Source organism: Sebastes umbrosus, chromosome 23 (assembly GCF_015220745.1).
Source record: "Sebastes umbrosus isolate fSebUmb1 chromosome 23, fSebUmb1.pri, whole genome shotgun sequence".
NCBI lineage: Eukaryota > Metazoa > Chordata > Actinopteri > Perciformes > Sebastidae > Sebastes > Sebastes umbrosus.
Window position 1 is genome coordinate 5,087,976 of NC_051291.1, and position 15,896 is coordinate 5,103,871.

Consider the following 15,896-nt stretch of genomic DNA (forward strand, 5'->3'; position numbering starts at 1 on the left):
TAAGTTATAAAGTTATGACATTAAATGAGATCTACAGGAGAATAAATATTTGAAAGTAATACAGGATGACTGAGAGCATTAGGCTACTGCATTATATTCCATAATATTTTGAATTTTGTGTCTTCCTTTACTTAAATAAAGACATTTCCTCCATAACTTGATGCAGAAAAGGTAGAAATTGGTATTTAAAAATTCACCAGAATGAAGGAAATTAAGTGTTTGATGCTCAAAATTTCCTGGGTGACGACCCCAAGACCTCCCGCTTAATATATGTGCCCCCCCCTGTCCCTGCCTACAATAAAGTTGTAATTTGTCCTGCCCAACAAAGCTAACATGATAGTTGAGGAGATGTCAATCAACCATTATCCGTGTTTGGTCTAATCAGCCAGTCAAGTGAAATCACCTGTGCTGGTTTACCTGGTTGTGCACGGCCTTTTAGAGCGCTAGAGAAATAAATGTGGTTGACTGGTTAAGGAGGTAGCAGAGAGAAAAATATATAAAAGATGGAGCCAAATTAAAAAGGTTTAGTCCATCTTTTATCAGAGTTCTATAAATATATATAAGATTTAATGTGTATGGGTTAAAAAAAGGTTAAAATGACCACTAGGGAGCAGCGTTGTCAAGAGAGAAGTGATGTTCATCGCAGGAGAAAATGCTTCAATCCTCTGAACACCTACACAGGTGGTCAGCTGCTCAGGTTGAAGGTAGGTGGAGCTTTGATTAGTTCACATATATTCATCTACCAATAACAATGATAAAGGCGTAATTTGTCCCGCCCCCCTAGTGTTTACTGCCCACACAGTCCTGAGCAGAGGTCTAATCAGCCAGGTTAACTGAAAACACCTGTGTGGCTTTAACACTGATGAGAGTCCCTTGGAGAATAATTACAACCTCACATTCATGACAGTTTATGTCACTTTATTTGTGGAAGGCACAGAGCAAATATTTGTTTTATACACTCGGAAATCTTTAGGATTTATGAGTTATTACTCTCTGAAAAGTAAAAGTAAAGAGGAAGAAAAATTAGCGAGGATTTCTTAAGCATGAATGAATGAATGACATTTTATTTCAAACATAAAAATAAATAAAAACAGATACAAATTAATAAAAAACAAAACAAGAGTATTAGTGTCCGAAAAGGAGTAGGTAGAAGTAAAACATATATTTCCCTATACCCCTTTCTCACTCGTCCTCTATTAACTCATATATCATAGAATGATATATAATATAATATATATAAACTATCCCAGATTTATTTACATCCCAAATTAAATATATGAACAGCATCCCAAGTTTATTTACAACCCACAATATCCATCCGGAGTTCAAGAATAAATATAAACCAACCCTTATCACAACTCTTCCTCATCCATATATTCAGAGTTTGTATTTAGTGTATTACGTTTAATACAGGGTGCCTAAAGCCGTATTAAAGGTGTAAAATTGTTAGTGTATGTCTTCATGCGGAAATTGTAAACTACATCAAATCAAAGAAGTATATGAAGAAAAAGGACATATTTCTTTTATTCTAAGAAGAAATTGAAAAGCATTTTCGCCTAAAAAGAGTTTTTATAACGCCCTTTAGTGTTCTTGCCTCTTCCTGCACTATGTATATTATTCATTTATTTTTTTGTTATGTTGTTTGTCTTAAATTGTGCAAAATAAATAAACAAATAAACAAACAAAAATATATTTCATTATCCAGCAGTATATCACTTTCTGAACTATATTCACATTTTTAATAATCCCGTATCTCAGTTGTTACCCTGCACTATATTCATTTTTAACATTTTATTCATCTGCTGTTATTTTTTTTATACTTACTTGTGTGTTTTTACTAATATGTTTGCACTATGGAACTGTGATGCTGGAAACTTGAATTTCCCTCGGGATCAATCAACGTTTACCGCCCTAACAGGTGCAACAAAGCTACCTGGAAGATGGCAATCAATCAGTCTGTACACGCCCACACAGTCCTGAGAACAGGTCTAATCAGCCAGGTTAACTGAAAACACCTGTGTGGAGGTTCATGACTGTTTCACAAACTGCTTTGCGACCGGTCTGGTCAAGTCAAGTCAAGATGTAAATCCTCAAAAACCACATTCACAAACTCTTCTCAAACAAAAAGAAGAAGCTGGACACAAAGAAACACCAACATATTATCAGATCATTTTTTGTTATCTATTTTTAATTGGACATTATTTACAGGATATACATAATGTTTCACTGAAACAAGAGTGTAACACTGGTGGGCAAAGCCCTCTTTGCTCCTGAAGTCAAGAGATGGCTGACGTACTCTCCAACCAACATGTGCGTAACGAACATTTTGCTGATCCGGGGGGTTCGTGTTCAGGGGGGGGCCAAAAAACGGAAACAAGACTGCAGCCGCTGTATTTTAGTGGCTTCCACATGTAACACAGTTTTCACAGAATCAACACAGCAGGATAATTCAGTCAGTCTGAACAGAGATGAACAGTTGCAGCTCCAGTGTATTGGAGCCAATTCAATATCACAAATTCACCAGCTTTGGGGTTTTTTCGCTTTTGTTTTACAGCTCCAATGCATTATTGTAAAAAAAAAAAAAGTTCAAACAAAACAAAGCGTATATACAGTTGAACTCAATAGATATATATACATATATATATACATACAATATTATATAAATATAGTAAAATAGATTAAATTACATTGATTTCACGGTCTTCCATAAATAGATGTTGGACAATAACAGTTTGGTGATGTGTTAAGTTAGTGTTGGAAGCACAGTGCAACCGTCAGATGAGCGGTTCACGACTCGACGGGGAAAAACCGCGTCGAGCTATCAAGTTCTTCGTTGTGAAACATTTTTCGAAAGCAGAAAAAACTGCGCAACTGCACGCAAAAAAAACACTCAAAAATATTGTGACAGATGCTCTCCTTAGCTTTCTCTGTTTGTCGTTTGGTTGTTGGTGTTTTTTAAGAGCACGCCTATCTTCGAGTTTTGTTTTTTGCAAGTTTAACAGGTATATTACAACCACTGCGTGTGGTCAAATTCAAAGTATTCTCCCAGAAAAGAAAAAAAAATTAAGTTTCTCTGGAGGCTGATCGGCCTCCAGGACTCAAAGCAGTAGTGTCGTCGCTGAACGCGCTATTCCAACAAGATCTTCAGCAGGTTATAAAGAGTAAATACAGTTTCAAGAGAGTCCTCTTTGTGAGAGACTCTGCAGCTCCCAGTGTCGGGTTGGAAAAGGCAGGTTCTGTTGATTTTATATTGGGGGGTTTTACAAGGAAAAGCTGACACTATAAGCAAGGTAACAAAGCCTTGGTACGAATACTGAAAAGGCGGTGTAGTAGGCCTCGCCTGTGAATTTTTTTTTTTATCTCCACAAGTGTGCTGAACAGTAAGTGCTTTTTCAATATACAAAAATGCGTAACGAATACATTTTTGGCAAAGTAAAAAAAAAAAAAAATGTTGGAAGGAACTTTAATGCGTCCTTGAGGATGAACTTTCAAGTCTGTTGCCTCTTCGTTTAATCTTCGGGGAGATTTTCGCGCATGTTTCTCAGCAGGATTTTTTGTTGTTGCCGAGCTCTGAGGTCACAGCCACACACGTAACACCGTACCTGAGTGTAAACTGCATTTTTGAACTCTACGACTATGTCATCTCTGCTATGAGGCACCTTTCAAATATTTGTTTTCAGCTGTACCATAACTACAAAAAAAGAACATAAAAAAAAAAAAAATAACGAGCAAAAACGACAGTGAAAAAAAGTTACAATAAAAAGAGAAGAAACAAGTAAAACACCATCTTTGTGGCCTATAACAGCATACTGTACAAAGTTCGATACATTCTCTTGGAATGGCATGGTTTGTCGCTCGGAAAGTCAAAGCCGAGCATCAAGTGAGTTCTTGTGTTTGTTTTTTCTTCTTTTACATTAGGGGGTTTTAGATCTTTTGTCGGGTTGCGCGGTCGTAGCGAGGTCCGAGAGCCGAGAGCTTCCTCGCTCGCTCCTCGGCTCAAGCAGTAGAGGCGGAGCTTTAGTGTCCGTCGGGGTGTTCGTCCGGGCTGGCTGTAGCGTTGTGGATCCAGTCCATGATGATGAGGGTCATACTGCCGGTCATGACCAAGAAGCCCAATATCAGGAAGGCGGTGGCCTGGAGAGGAGAACGAGTTCACATTTAGCTAACGTGCAAATTTAAGGAAGAGCGCGACAATTTGCTTATTCGCGTTCTTGCCAAGAGTTAGATGATGTCATTCTCTGTGTTTATGTTCAATATAAGATGGTTAAATTTGCATAAAATTGGCCTGAACAGTCTTAAAAAGCTTCTATAGACGGTGTATTTTGGTGATAATTCTCCAACATATGTAGACGTAAGAACTAACTCCTTACCCCAATCTTTTGCACGGACTTCATGGACTCCTTCTTCACCAGTTTTAAGTAGAAAGCCGAGGGCAGGATGAAGATGAGCATGGCAGCAGCAGAGGCGCCTGTTTGAGGGGAAGAAATTTAGCAATTTTAGTCTCGTTTTTGTATTCAAAGATGTTTGTTTTTTTATGGCATTATCATTAACACATTAACACAACCCACCGATGAAGCCAAAAATGTCCCTGATGGTTGGGACGAAGATGACCAGGGTGTTGGTGCCGGCCAGCAGGACCATGGTGATGATGGTGTGGCGGATCCAGCTGAATTCCTTGGAGGCGCACAGGAGCTGGTTGACGGAGGTGCGAATCTACGCGGACAGAGAGGTTGAATACATGAGCCACTGAATTCACCGCAGCAGTAATAATAATAACATCAGCTCGACCTCTTTGACACTTACGGGGAAAAGCACCACGGGGACGGTGAGGGTGACGGCGGTCAGCACGGCAAGGCGGACGATCAGCAGGAGCACATCAGATTTGTAGACCTTGGAGTAGGTGTGCAGCAGCTCAGGCTCAACGCCAACTGTGGAGAAAGAAAGACAGCAGAGACCCTTTAGAGCTCAATTCACAAACGCGACATATCACGCATTCATAAAGACATTAGAGCATAACAGTTTATATTATTTGGTGTTTGCCCCAGTAAATATGTGAAACCTCCTCTGGCTACAAACGTGTTCAGATGTATGTGAAACATTTTTCGACTTCTACAAGTGCCGCACCCCTCTTTCTTTTGTGACTACATTTGTTGCCTCCATTTAAACCGTCTTTTGTTGCAGTCGTCCTAAACAGGTTAGAACAGATGTCACAGTGATTTCTCAATCTCTCTCTTTGTGCCCTGACTTAAACTGTGCACCAACCCCCACGTCAGGGATTCTCCCGCCGTGACGGTGGAGGAAGTCTTTTCTCGCTATCAAGGTCTTGTACAACCAGATGTTCCTGACATGACAAACAGTAATGCAAACACTGGATAGCTGCGTCAGGTGGAGCGATACTCTTTATTTAATTTGGATGCGGATGCTTCGTGTCGTAACTTTGGACGGGGGCAATGACTGCTCGTAAACCCACGCTGGTACAATGAACCAAGAAGATTACGGAATCAGCAATATGCCAAAACTGTTCCACCGTACGTATATTTATACATGCACATTCATTTTTTTTTTATCTGTCAAAGAGACTCACTGTTGAAGGTCAGATATCCGAAGAGGGCAGCCAGCAGGTACATGATGAACATGGATAGGAAGGACACGTTGGCAACACCCTGCATCTTTTGGCGGGATCGGCTGTTTAGGCGGGAGAAGAGGGGATGTTTAATTTAGTTTTTATGTAAAATGTGAGATAAAAAAAGAAAGAAAACAGCCGTGTTTGTTTGGGTGATGACGTGAAAGCGGTGCGTACTCACTCTTTAAGCTCCTCGTACATGGGCAGGATGGCGGGGTGGCACACGAAGGCGAAGGTCAGGATGGGAACGGCGTAGACGGTCTGGAAAAAACGAAAAACAAAAACAAATTTAACATTGATTCCCAAATATTCTACACAATTTTTTAGTTTTTTAAGTACAAATTTCAATCCTCTAGAAAGATGTTCGGCGTTTCATTACCTGCGAGTTGAAGACAAAGTATTTCGGCGTGCAAGCGTCCTCGCTGTAGTCCACGGCGGTGCTGTTCAGGTGGGCCAGGGTGGTGTTTAGCACTTTGCTTATCGTTTCGTTCAGAGCGTTGATGTCCTTGGGGAGCGGGCACGGGATCTGGAACTTCTTGATGATCACCTGGAGGACAACAAGGCAACAGATTTTAGGGTTAATGTTTTGAGCTGACGTGCAGTAGATCTTTAAACGGATGTTGTTTTTCGTCTTTTTGAAACAGCATTACGGGAAACAAAACCCACACTTGAGCGTCACTGTGAGAAATCTGTTTCAAGATCTCAAACCAGATCGTAAAAGATAACAATGTCGCAGCCAGGTTTCACTGTTACGTTCAAGTGTTTTATGACTGCAGCTATTATTGTTTTTCCCAGTAAGTAAATCCACCTCTTCTCCTGTGAGGGGAGCCACGGAAAAACTGTTCTCTGCCTAAGACTCATCTGGCACAACAGGCTGGCTCATGTGCCAAAAAGGGGGTGTGCATGTGAGGAATGAGGAAACAGGTGGGTTTTTACTCACCACAATCAGAAAGAACACCATGCAGAGCAGGGACAGACCACTGGTGTAACCAAGGTAACCTGAGGGGGGGCGAGCAAAAACAGAAACATGAGCTACTGTTTTTTTTTTACGAGATTTTAAAGCTGCAGAATGCTCCTTTGTTTCCCGTTTATGATCTCACTCCGAGTTGTGCAATTTTTCGGAGAAAGTGCGTCACGACCTCTAACCAACCCTCCAGTTTTACAACAGACACACACTGCTTACCCAAGTTCCTGAGCAGCGACAGGGGCAGGATAATTACGACCGTCACCAGCAGTACCAGGTAGTCCCCGTTGGTGTACCATTCTCTGTAACGCAATAGGAAGGGAACAAGTTAGTGATACTGTTTTCAAGACCTTCATGAATTAAAGGTCCCATATCATGCTAATTTTCAGGTTCATATTTGTATTTTGGGTTTCTACTAGAACATGTTTACATGCTTTAATGTTCCAAAAAAAACTTTATTTTCGTCACACTGTCTGCCTGAATATACCCGTATACACCCTCTGTCTGAAACGCTCCGTTTAAGTGCATTTCAATGGAATTAAAATAAATAAATAAACTGGGACACAATAAATATAAATAAAACTGGGCCACAAACTGTGTAATGATCTAAATATTGTATATTTGTGACATCACAAAGTTACAGAAATCCTAACAGCTCGTTTAAATGCACAGTTTCTGAATACGGGCTGTGTGTATTTCACCGTGGAGTTCGATACTTTCACAGTATTCATATAGCACTTAAACCTGCTTTATTATACAATATCCTTTAACTTCTCATTACATGACTGTCATATTAAAGGGGCATTCCACCATTTTCTTTAGTAGGCTATTTTGCAATGTTCGCTAGCACTACTGTGTCATATAAATGATAAAAAACACTTATTTCCCTATGCATCCTCATCTAATATTAACGTTTAAACAACGCCCTACGTCCCTTTCCAAGCTGAAGTCACACCGACTAACCAGCTAACCACTAATAAAGAACTAAAATTGGCTCCACTGTGCAGAAAACATCACATTAAATCCACTTTTCTGTCACAATCCAATCCTCTTTTTACATCTTCAAGGCCTGATCAAACTCCTCTCCAGCATCTGACACAACCCGGGCTCGCGCAGGATGACTGCATCGCTCACAGAAATAGATTTCAACAAAGCAGCACTGAGGAGAGCCCCGACCACATCAATTTTTTAGACTTGAAGCGAGGTCGCGGTGAGCTCACGCCGCGTTCCGTCTCGATGCGGCACCGGGCTGCTGCGTCTTCTAAAAGGGCTCTTTGAAGGGCCCGCTTGGATAGACTGAGTGAGCTCTGTCCGCCGCTTTAAAACGTACAGACTCCCCCCGCCCTCCGCACTCCCCTCCTCCAACAGAAGGACAAAGACGCTTCTTCCCTTTCTCCGACACTCAGCACTTCAAAAACAACAGCATGGAAGCCATTTTGCTTAGTGTGGCACTCCTGCTTACTTTTTCTGTTGGGGTTTTTTTTGTGCTAGAACACACAGCTTTCCAAAAACACGTCAGTTCTTTCACCAATTACTTGGAATCCTGACCCTGCAAACACGCCCTTTTAGGAAGTCTATATTGACATTTGGTTAATAGTTATGGCAGCAAATAATGGTCCGATGGTCCGATCTGAATCACCACCATAATCCCTTCCTTTGCCAGAGGCCGATCAGGATGATCTAATCACCGATTTCTTGGAAATCTGATCATCAAACCTCATTATTACTACATTCTTTAGTATTTTCTGCACTAGATTTTCATATTTCTATGCTTGTTTCCTGTTTCTGCCAACTAAAATTAATCAATATGACATATGAAAACCAAAGAAGTGATTAAAGTAAAGCCTTAAATGTTTAAAAACTGAAACTTAAAGCTACCCTGTGGACTTTTTCACCACTACTAGCGCTATGGAGCAATGTTTTATGAGTGGGTCCGGGCACCTTTAACTTAAAGACACCTTTGTTTTCAACTTTTCAAGACCTGCAGGTGATGAAATGTATTTTCAGAGATTGGAAACAAAATGTTCGTTCACTCACCCATTGCTTTTTCCCATAAAGGATTCAATGACGATGGGCAGCTCGTATTTGACGATGTAGAGGTAGCTTGACATGGCTGTAAGGACAAACACTGAAGGTTAGTATATTTCCCTGTAAAGGAAGCCAAGTCATGCCCATGAGGGAGACTCCACTGCCAAAATAGTGATGTCTAATATTTGGCGAGGGGCTGTGTGGATAAAAAAAAAAGACATTCTTGTTGAATGACTCAAGTTTTTACTGGAAGCTGCGCTACGTTCCAGAAACCACACACTGGTTTCCATTCGGGGCCAAGATTTCTGTTTTCCATCCTTAATTTTGTTCCACCCGTGCAGTCGGTTTCGACACAGAGGGACAGTGTTGGTAGTGGAATATACACATGGTGGATAAATAAAGCAAAGTGGTTCAGTCTCTCTCACCTCCGATGTTCTGCATGGTGATGGATATGGAGGCGGCGAGTTTCCCCGGCATCCCGAAGGCTTTGTAACCCAGCTGCTCGTACACCAGTGCACCTCCTTCGTTGGCCGTCTTCAGCAGCAAGTGGACAGAATACAAGGAGAAGATGGCGACGGCCACGAGGAGAATCCTGTAAACAAGACGAGAGGGATCTTTAGCTGAATGTCGAATCGTGACCAAGAAGGAAATTACATGCAAAAAAGTCAATGACAAACTGGTCCTGATCGATGCTGAGGTGCTTCGCTGTTACTAATCTCTAGACTGAACACGTGTATTGAACACGGGGCCTTAAAGGCCAATTCAATGACAAATGTATTTTCGTGGCTGCGGCAAACAAACACATTGACATTTAGCTAACGTGAAAGTCACAGAAGACGTCTTACACCAGTGTACCCTTGTAATGTATGGAGGATGAAGCCTGACAAAATAAAAATTAAATGAATAAATACATAAATGACTCGATAAATAAATGTCATTAAATGTAGCGAAAATAATATTAAAAATAAATGTAGCCATTAATTAATTAATGATTGCTTCTTTATTTATTTATTTTTCTGTTTGATTTTCACTTTTATTTATTTATTTTTATTATTTTTTACATTTATTTATTTTTGCATTTATTTTTTATGTATTAATTTATTTATTTTTGCATTTTTTTTATTATTCCTTTTTAAATGCATCTATTTATTTATGTATTTTTGCATTTATTTTTTATTTATTTCTACAAGATTTTCCCTTTGCATTTCACCCCTTATTTATTTCCCCAAACGTATTTATTTCTGTATTTCCAGCTCCGTACAGTGGGTCATCGGCCTGCTGCTGCTCCTCCCTGCTTATTTATTATTTATTATTTTGGCAGGTTTTGTCCTCCATAGTAAAATGAAATCTAATGAAGAAGAATCTGCCAGCAGGACGAGACGATTTCATATATTTTCTGCTTGCTTCAAGACCTCAATGTGCCAAGAAACTTCCTCAAGTAGTGGCCAATGAATAATTATCTCAAACTATCTTCAGTGTCAGCAATCAGAGGATTTTCACCAGATGGAAAATCATCCGATGTGACGAAAAACCTGCATTCTCCCACGTTTTGTCGGCCTGATCAGCAAAGACCTTGAACGCCTGCAGGTTCTTTTTGAGTCACGAGCAGCATCAGCAGGGTTACAAAGGACGAAAGGTTTCCCTGTACGGGATCCTGTTAGCACCCTTGGACCGCTGCGGAGCCAGCAATATGTGCCGGGTATTAATAGTCCAGATGGAAATGTATCTCCATGCCATTTGGGGACCGTTTCCTCCCTGTATGTGACAGTCCAGCTGCTTTGAGCCTCTTTCTGGCCGCTCGCCTGCCTCTCCTCTCTGACATAATAATGATTAAAACCTTATCGCTTTGCACGTTACAACAAATATATGCTTTGGATAACCTCTCATGGGGAGTTAAGTTTGTTCTACGAGAGGTTACTTAACGTTTTGTAACTGTAATTGCTGATGAGAGGAGCAACCAGACGGCGTTGCGAAATGCAAACAGACAAGCTGTCTTCCTGCGGATGGGCAGGGCTCCGATTGGCCGGCTGCTGGGCTGACAGAGAGAGAGCCACGCCGTGATCTCTCCCGCGAGCGTACGTTTAGTTCTCAGTTTACATAACCCAAAGGCGGCCGGATTAGCTCGGCTAAGCCGCTTCTCCCGTCACTCCCTGTGTTTGTAGACTGACATGCAACTGCCATTTAGTGGCACCCAGAATAATCTAGCAACCTACTATGAGAACATATATTCATATTCTCAGTTTACTGGTCTTTCTTTAGCTGGTTTCTGCATCCTGGGTGCTTCAGCTTGTGTCTCAGAGACAGTAAGATGATTGAGGATGTTGTGTTGTGGCTTTTTTAAACAGCTTTTCTTACATTCGATTGGAGGAAAGGTGCTGTTATAAGCGGTGTTTTTTCCTCAGGAAACTGGGCTGAACTGACACTAATAAAAAATGAAGGAAGCTGACAAGAAACGGCTTAAAATAAACGGACATTGTGATCTCAAATTGCTCTGGATAACCAATAGAGGGAGCTCTCATCATAAAGAAAACAAAGAGAACTTTCCCACTAAAAACGACTCTCTCTCTCCACAGTTTTATCTACAGCAAACAATGACAGCGAGTGCTTAAACTGCAAGCGATGACCATTTGTAAACTCTCGACCCCCGTTGTAATCTGCTGCTGCTGCTCAGGGTCAGGACACACTCCTGGCGGGAAAAAAAAAGGCCCTGCAGAGGCTCGGCACATCATGATCAACCCGCAACCTTGACGCAACAGACAAAACGACACCTGCTGCTGTTCGCCTCCGTCAGATACAGATTACGCAAACAAAACCATGCCCTCGTTTTCAAGTGGCGGTTTTCCTTTACTTTTAACCTCTTCCTCTTATTGTGTTGTACAGTGTTGTTACCTCAAGATCTGACGGTGTTTTGCACTTGTTATTGCCTTGGCGTCACCACCATTTGTTAATCTCCATTTCAAAGTGAATAAAGGACCTCATAACTTACACAAACAGGGCGATGCCAGTGTTGGCCATAGCGTAGGACAGACCCAGGATGCCGCTGCCCATGATGGCGTTGCCCAGGTTGAAGACGGACATGCCAAAGGAGGCATTGCCTTGGTGCTGTGGGAAAATAAAAGAAGGTCACAGTTAGATTAGGAAACTCAAAATGACATGCAAAGAAGATAAATGTGTCGGAGGAAGAGAGAGAGGCTCTTACGTATTCGGTCTCATACTTCTTCTTGCCCAGGTTGTGTTCAGGGAGGAAGTTCTGACTCTCTGCTTCTATGTCAGAGTATTGGCTTTAAAAGGGAAGAAAAGAGAGGAGAATTAATGTGTGTACAGGACGTATAGTTCAAAATAAGGGCTCTTTTTTTTGTAATAGAGATGCAAAGTCCCACCCCATGGGACCTTATTTTGGAAACAATAGGAATGGTAGTCAATGTAGAGAGACAAATATTTTTTTTATCCTGTTTGAATTGTGCCATTGATGATTTTGCAAGTCAAGAAAATCCGTAATTACATTTTCTTTTTTTTTTTTATGCTTTCTTTATTGAACTCGATGTTCATCTACAGAGGTACGAGTTATTGATGATGACGTAATAAGAAAGACTACACACCCTAAAAGTTGCGTAAGTGACGTCACTCTCGCTGAAGCTATCGTTATTGTGTGTTTGGTAAGCCAACGTTACAACGTTACAACAATGTTTTTATTTTATCAAATCTTTTTATCTTTTAAATCGACAAACATTATTATGTGTATTTCATGGCGCAATTCGACCGGATTAAAACAAATATTTGTCCCTCGCTGTTGACTTCCAGTCATATTTTTTACCAAAATAAGGGTCCACTGGAAAAGGACATAACAAAGGAAACATAACAAAATAAAACTAAATGAATGATATACAGTGCAGGAAGAGGCAAAAAACCCACTAAGCTTATCTGAAGCCTCCACCCAGAGACAAGATTAATGTAAAGAAATAATATGACCACATAATAGTGATAATGATTTAAGACTTCTGGACAATCGTAACCAAACAACATTGTGAGTGGGAAAGAATAAAAAACCTTTATATATTGATGAGATATTTATTTTAAAGCCGGTCTTACCCGCCCAGTGGGACCTTCTTGGGACAGTCCTGGTAGGTGTAGTCGTTGCTGTTGGTGCTGCTGCTGTCATCCTCCGGAGAGATGTTGAAACGGCTCATCTCAGTTCTGGCAGGCTGCTTCATGCTGAGGAGAGAAAAAAAAGCAAATTTAATTTATATATTTTTTTTAAACAATATTTTTATTGAATTTTACATATAGACATATATACATATACAGAAAGACTAACAATATTAATAATTAAATTATACAATGAGATGTTTAGTCATGACATTTCATGTGTTTCACATATCTAACAAAGAAAACAAAGAAAATAAAAGATAAGACAAAATAAATAAATACCTCAAAGAAGAAGAACAACAAGAAAAACAAAACAAATTTAATTTATATTATTATCTGCGTCCTGCGTCTTTTATTTCTAGCAGTGCGCGTTCACGCTCCCCCTTAGAATAATCAATATTACAGTGAGCAGGGTGGGAGCGCGCCTCATGAATCTCTGGTCATGTGACTTTTCTTTAGAGAGAGGAGGAGGGATGGAGGATGGGGGGAGAGAAGAAAGAAGGGAGGGGTGACGCACCGGCAGTGGAAAAATACCAGACCGGCATCCGAGTCCACCCAACTTCACCTCAGCCTCAGATGGAGACATTGAATGACAAAAAAAAAGCCGCAGTACGCACGGCTGACTGTGCGCACATTTACCTCCAAAAATCATTTTAGAAGTGTATAAGGGTGTGTCATCAGCGTATTAACGCACACACAGAACAGACATTGTATAAACCACAATGAGGTGACAATAAATCAAAAACATGTGGATATTAAATCTGTGATGTAATATATTTCTCTCTCTTGGCTGAATGGCACATGTGGAGTGCAAAGTCCATTTAATGACATTATTTCCATGGCCGGCTCCAAATGGAAACAATGGCACGTGTTGTCTCTTTATGGGCATGGCTTTCCATTTTGCGCAGAGTCTCGCGCTTTGTGATTATTTCCTCTTTTTTTTTTTTTTTTTTTGTCTGATGACACACAGAGCTGGGTTTACATTATTTCCTCACTCCACTTTCTCCATTGTGTTTCAATAATAATCACCTGTGTGGCAATGACAACCCTCCAGACAGGAGTCCGTCAAGCACTGCAGCATCACTGTCACATTATTTATTTATTTATGGTAAGACATAATGCATCAGGCCTCTCAGAAAAAAATAAAAAAATGTCTTGCTCTGCTTTAGAAATAGATCCACACACACCCTAATAGGCAGATTTAATACTGACTTAAAGGAGCTAGTGGCAACATCCACTTTTCATTATCAAAACACAAACAAAAGACTTTTTGTTTTTAAAAAAAAAGAAGCAAACCAAAAAGTGTATCAAGCTTTTGAATTATCTTTCCAATACTGAGCCGCCTACATCCGGTAATTTTCTGACAGTAAATGATGAGATGCCATTCTTACCTTGTTGAAGATGTGCCTGTAAAATCCTTTCAGTAAAAAACACCAAATGTCCGGACGATTTCTTCACAAAAAGCCGACTGATCCTTGAGTGTATTTAGGTTTATTAAATTGAATTAGGTTTATTGACTAAATTGTCAGATGAATGAATAAAGGCCGATAGACTCAAAACACTGTGGCTGAACCCTTTCAAGTCAAGTAATACTAAATAAAAAACACTCTGGGTAGAATAAACCGACAGACGCGTAAAAATCACAAGAAATTTTAAGATTTAAATCTGTTTAGAAGCCAAATTCCCAGAGATGCGGTGTGCGCTCGGAGAGAAAAGAGTGTTCTGCTGGAGGAGGGGTGGGGACTCACCCTTTTATAAAGATGAGCATTGCATCAGCCCAGACCTACAGGGAAGGAGGGTGGAGGAGGAGGAGGAGTGAGAGAGAGAGGAAGAGGAGGAGGAGTAGCCAGAGTGGTTTAAATGGAGGTGGAGACTTTTTACGCTCAGTGACGTGCCTTTGTGTACAAACAGAGCAATGACCTAGAGACTCTCCCTCCTGGAAAACCACAGGAACCCTCTGCTACATTGTCATAATAGGTTTTAGCAAAGAAAGCCATAAATATACTACAATAGTACCATTAAGTGTTCTGAAGTATAAGAATGTTCCAGTCATTCTTTAATCATTACGGGAACATCTAAGGTCACATTATGACAATTAAAGGATTAATCATTGAGTTTAATACTCTACGTGTCCCAGTTTATTTCCTGTTGCAGTGTACGAATATGAATGACGTAAGCTGACAAGCAAAGAATGTATATTGATAAGAAGGGAAAGTCTATTGTTCGTTCCATTGCGACGTCAGCGCCCAGCAAGTAAAGCTACGCTTCCGCCTTTTTTGGACTGAAAGCGACGACTAACAGACGCCAGTTAAACGTCTGCCTACAAAGTGCCGTACAAAAGTAAAATAAAATGATTGGCCTGTGTTGAACAATAAAAAGATAAAAATAAATAAATAAAATAAATTAATAAAAGATAAAATATTATAAATATAACAACGGTTTTCAGTCCAAAATTGCGTCAGCGGCTGTTGTAAAAAAAACACGGGACTTTCGTCTCTTTGCTTCTAAACTCTTTGCTGACAGGAAGTGAACATGGATAGACGTTACTGCTAAAACAGAATTACTATACTTATACTATCTAGTAGTAGTACTACTATTCAACTACTACTACTTCTAGTACTTGTACTACTACCATTACTCATGCCACTTTTAGTACTTGTAGTACTATTACTACTACTACCTTCACTCATACTACTGCTAGTACTTGTACTATTACTACCTTTTACTCATACTACTGCTAGTACTTGTACTACTACTACCTTTACTCATACTACAGCTAGAACTTGTACTACTACTACCTTTACTCATACTACTGCTAGTACTTGTACTACTACTACTTCTAGTACTTGTACTACTACCATTACTCATGCTACTTTTAGTACTTGTAGTACTATTACTACTACTACTACCTTCACTCATACTACGTCTAGTACTTGTACTACTACTGCCTATACTCTTACTACTGCTACAACTTGTACTACTACTACTACTACCTCAAGTACTTGTACTACTATTACCTTTACTCTTACTACTGTTAGAACTTGTACTACTACTACGTCTAGTACTTGTACTACTACTACCTTTACTCTTACTACTGCTAGAACTTGTACTACTAATACTACTACCTCAAGTACT

The 15,896-nt window shown here is 40.1% G+C and overlaps 1 protein-coding gene across 1 annotated transcript; it reads right to left on the reverse strand.

Moving 5' to 3' along the window:
• Positions 1 to 2,167: 2,167 nt before the first annotated feature.
• slc38a2 (solute carrier family 38 member 2) lies at positions 2,168 to 14,493 on the reverse strand. Its single transcript, XM_037760622.1, has 15 exons — positions 14,153 to 14,493; positions 12,705 to 12,827; positions 11,815 to 11,896; positions 11,602 to 11,717; positions 9,041 to 9,207; positions 8,625 to 8,700; positions 6,807 to 6,889; positions 6,564 to 6,622; positions 6,003 to 6,170; positions 5,805 to 5,884; positions 5,585 to 5,685; positions 4,804 to 4,928; positions 4,569 to 4,713; positions 4,371 to 4,468; positions 2,168 to 4,134 (listed from the first exon to the last, which is right to left on the reverse strand). Exons 2-15 carry the CDS (start codon positions 12,824 to 12,826, stop codon positions 4,018 to 4,020), a joined length of 1,539 nt encoding a protein of 512 aa, XP_037616550.1. The 5' UTR covers position 12,827; positions 14,153 to 14,493; the 3' UTR covers positions 2,168 to 4,017.
• Positions 14,494 to 15,896: the final 1,403 nt, after the last annotated feature.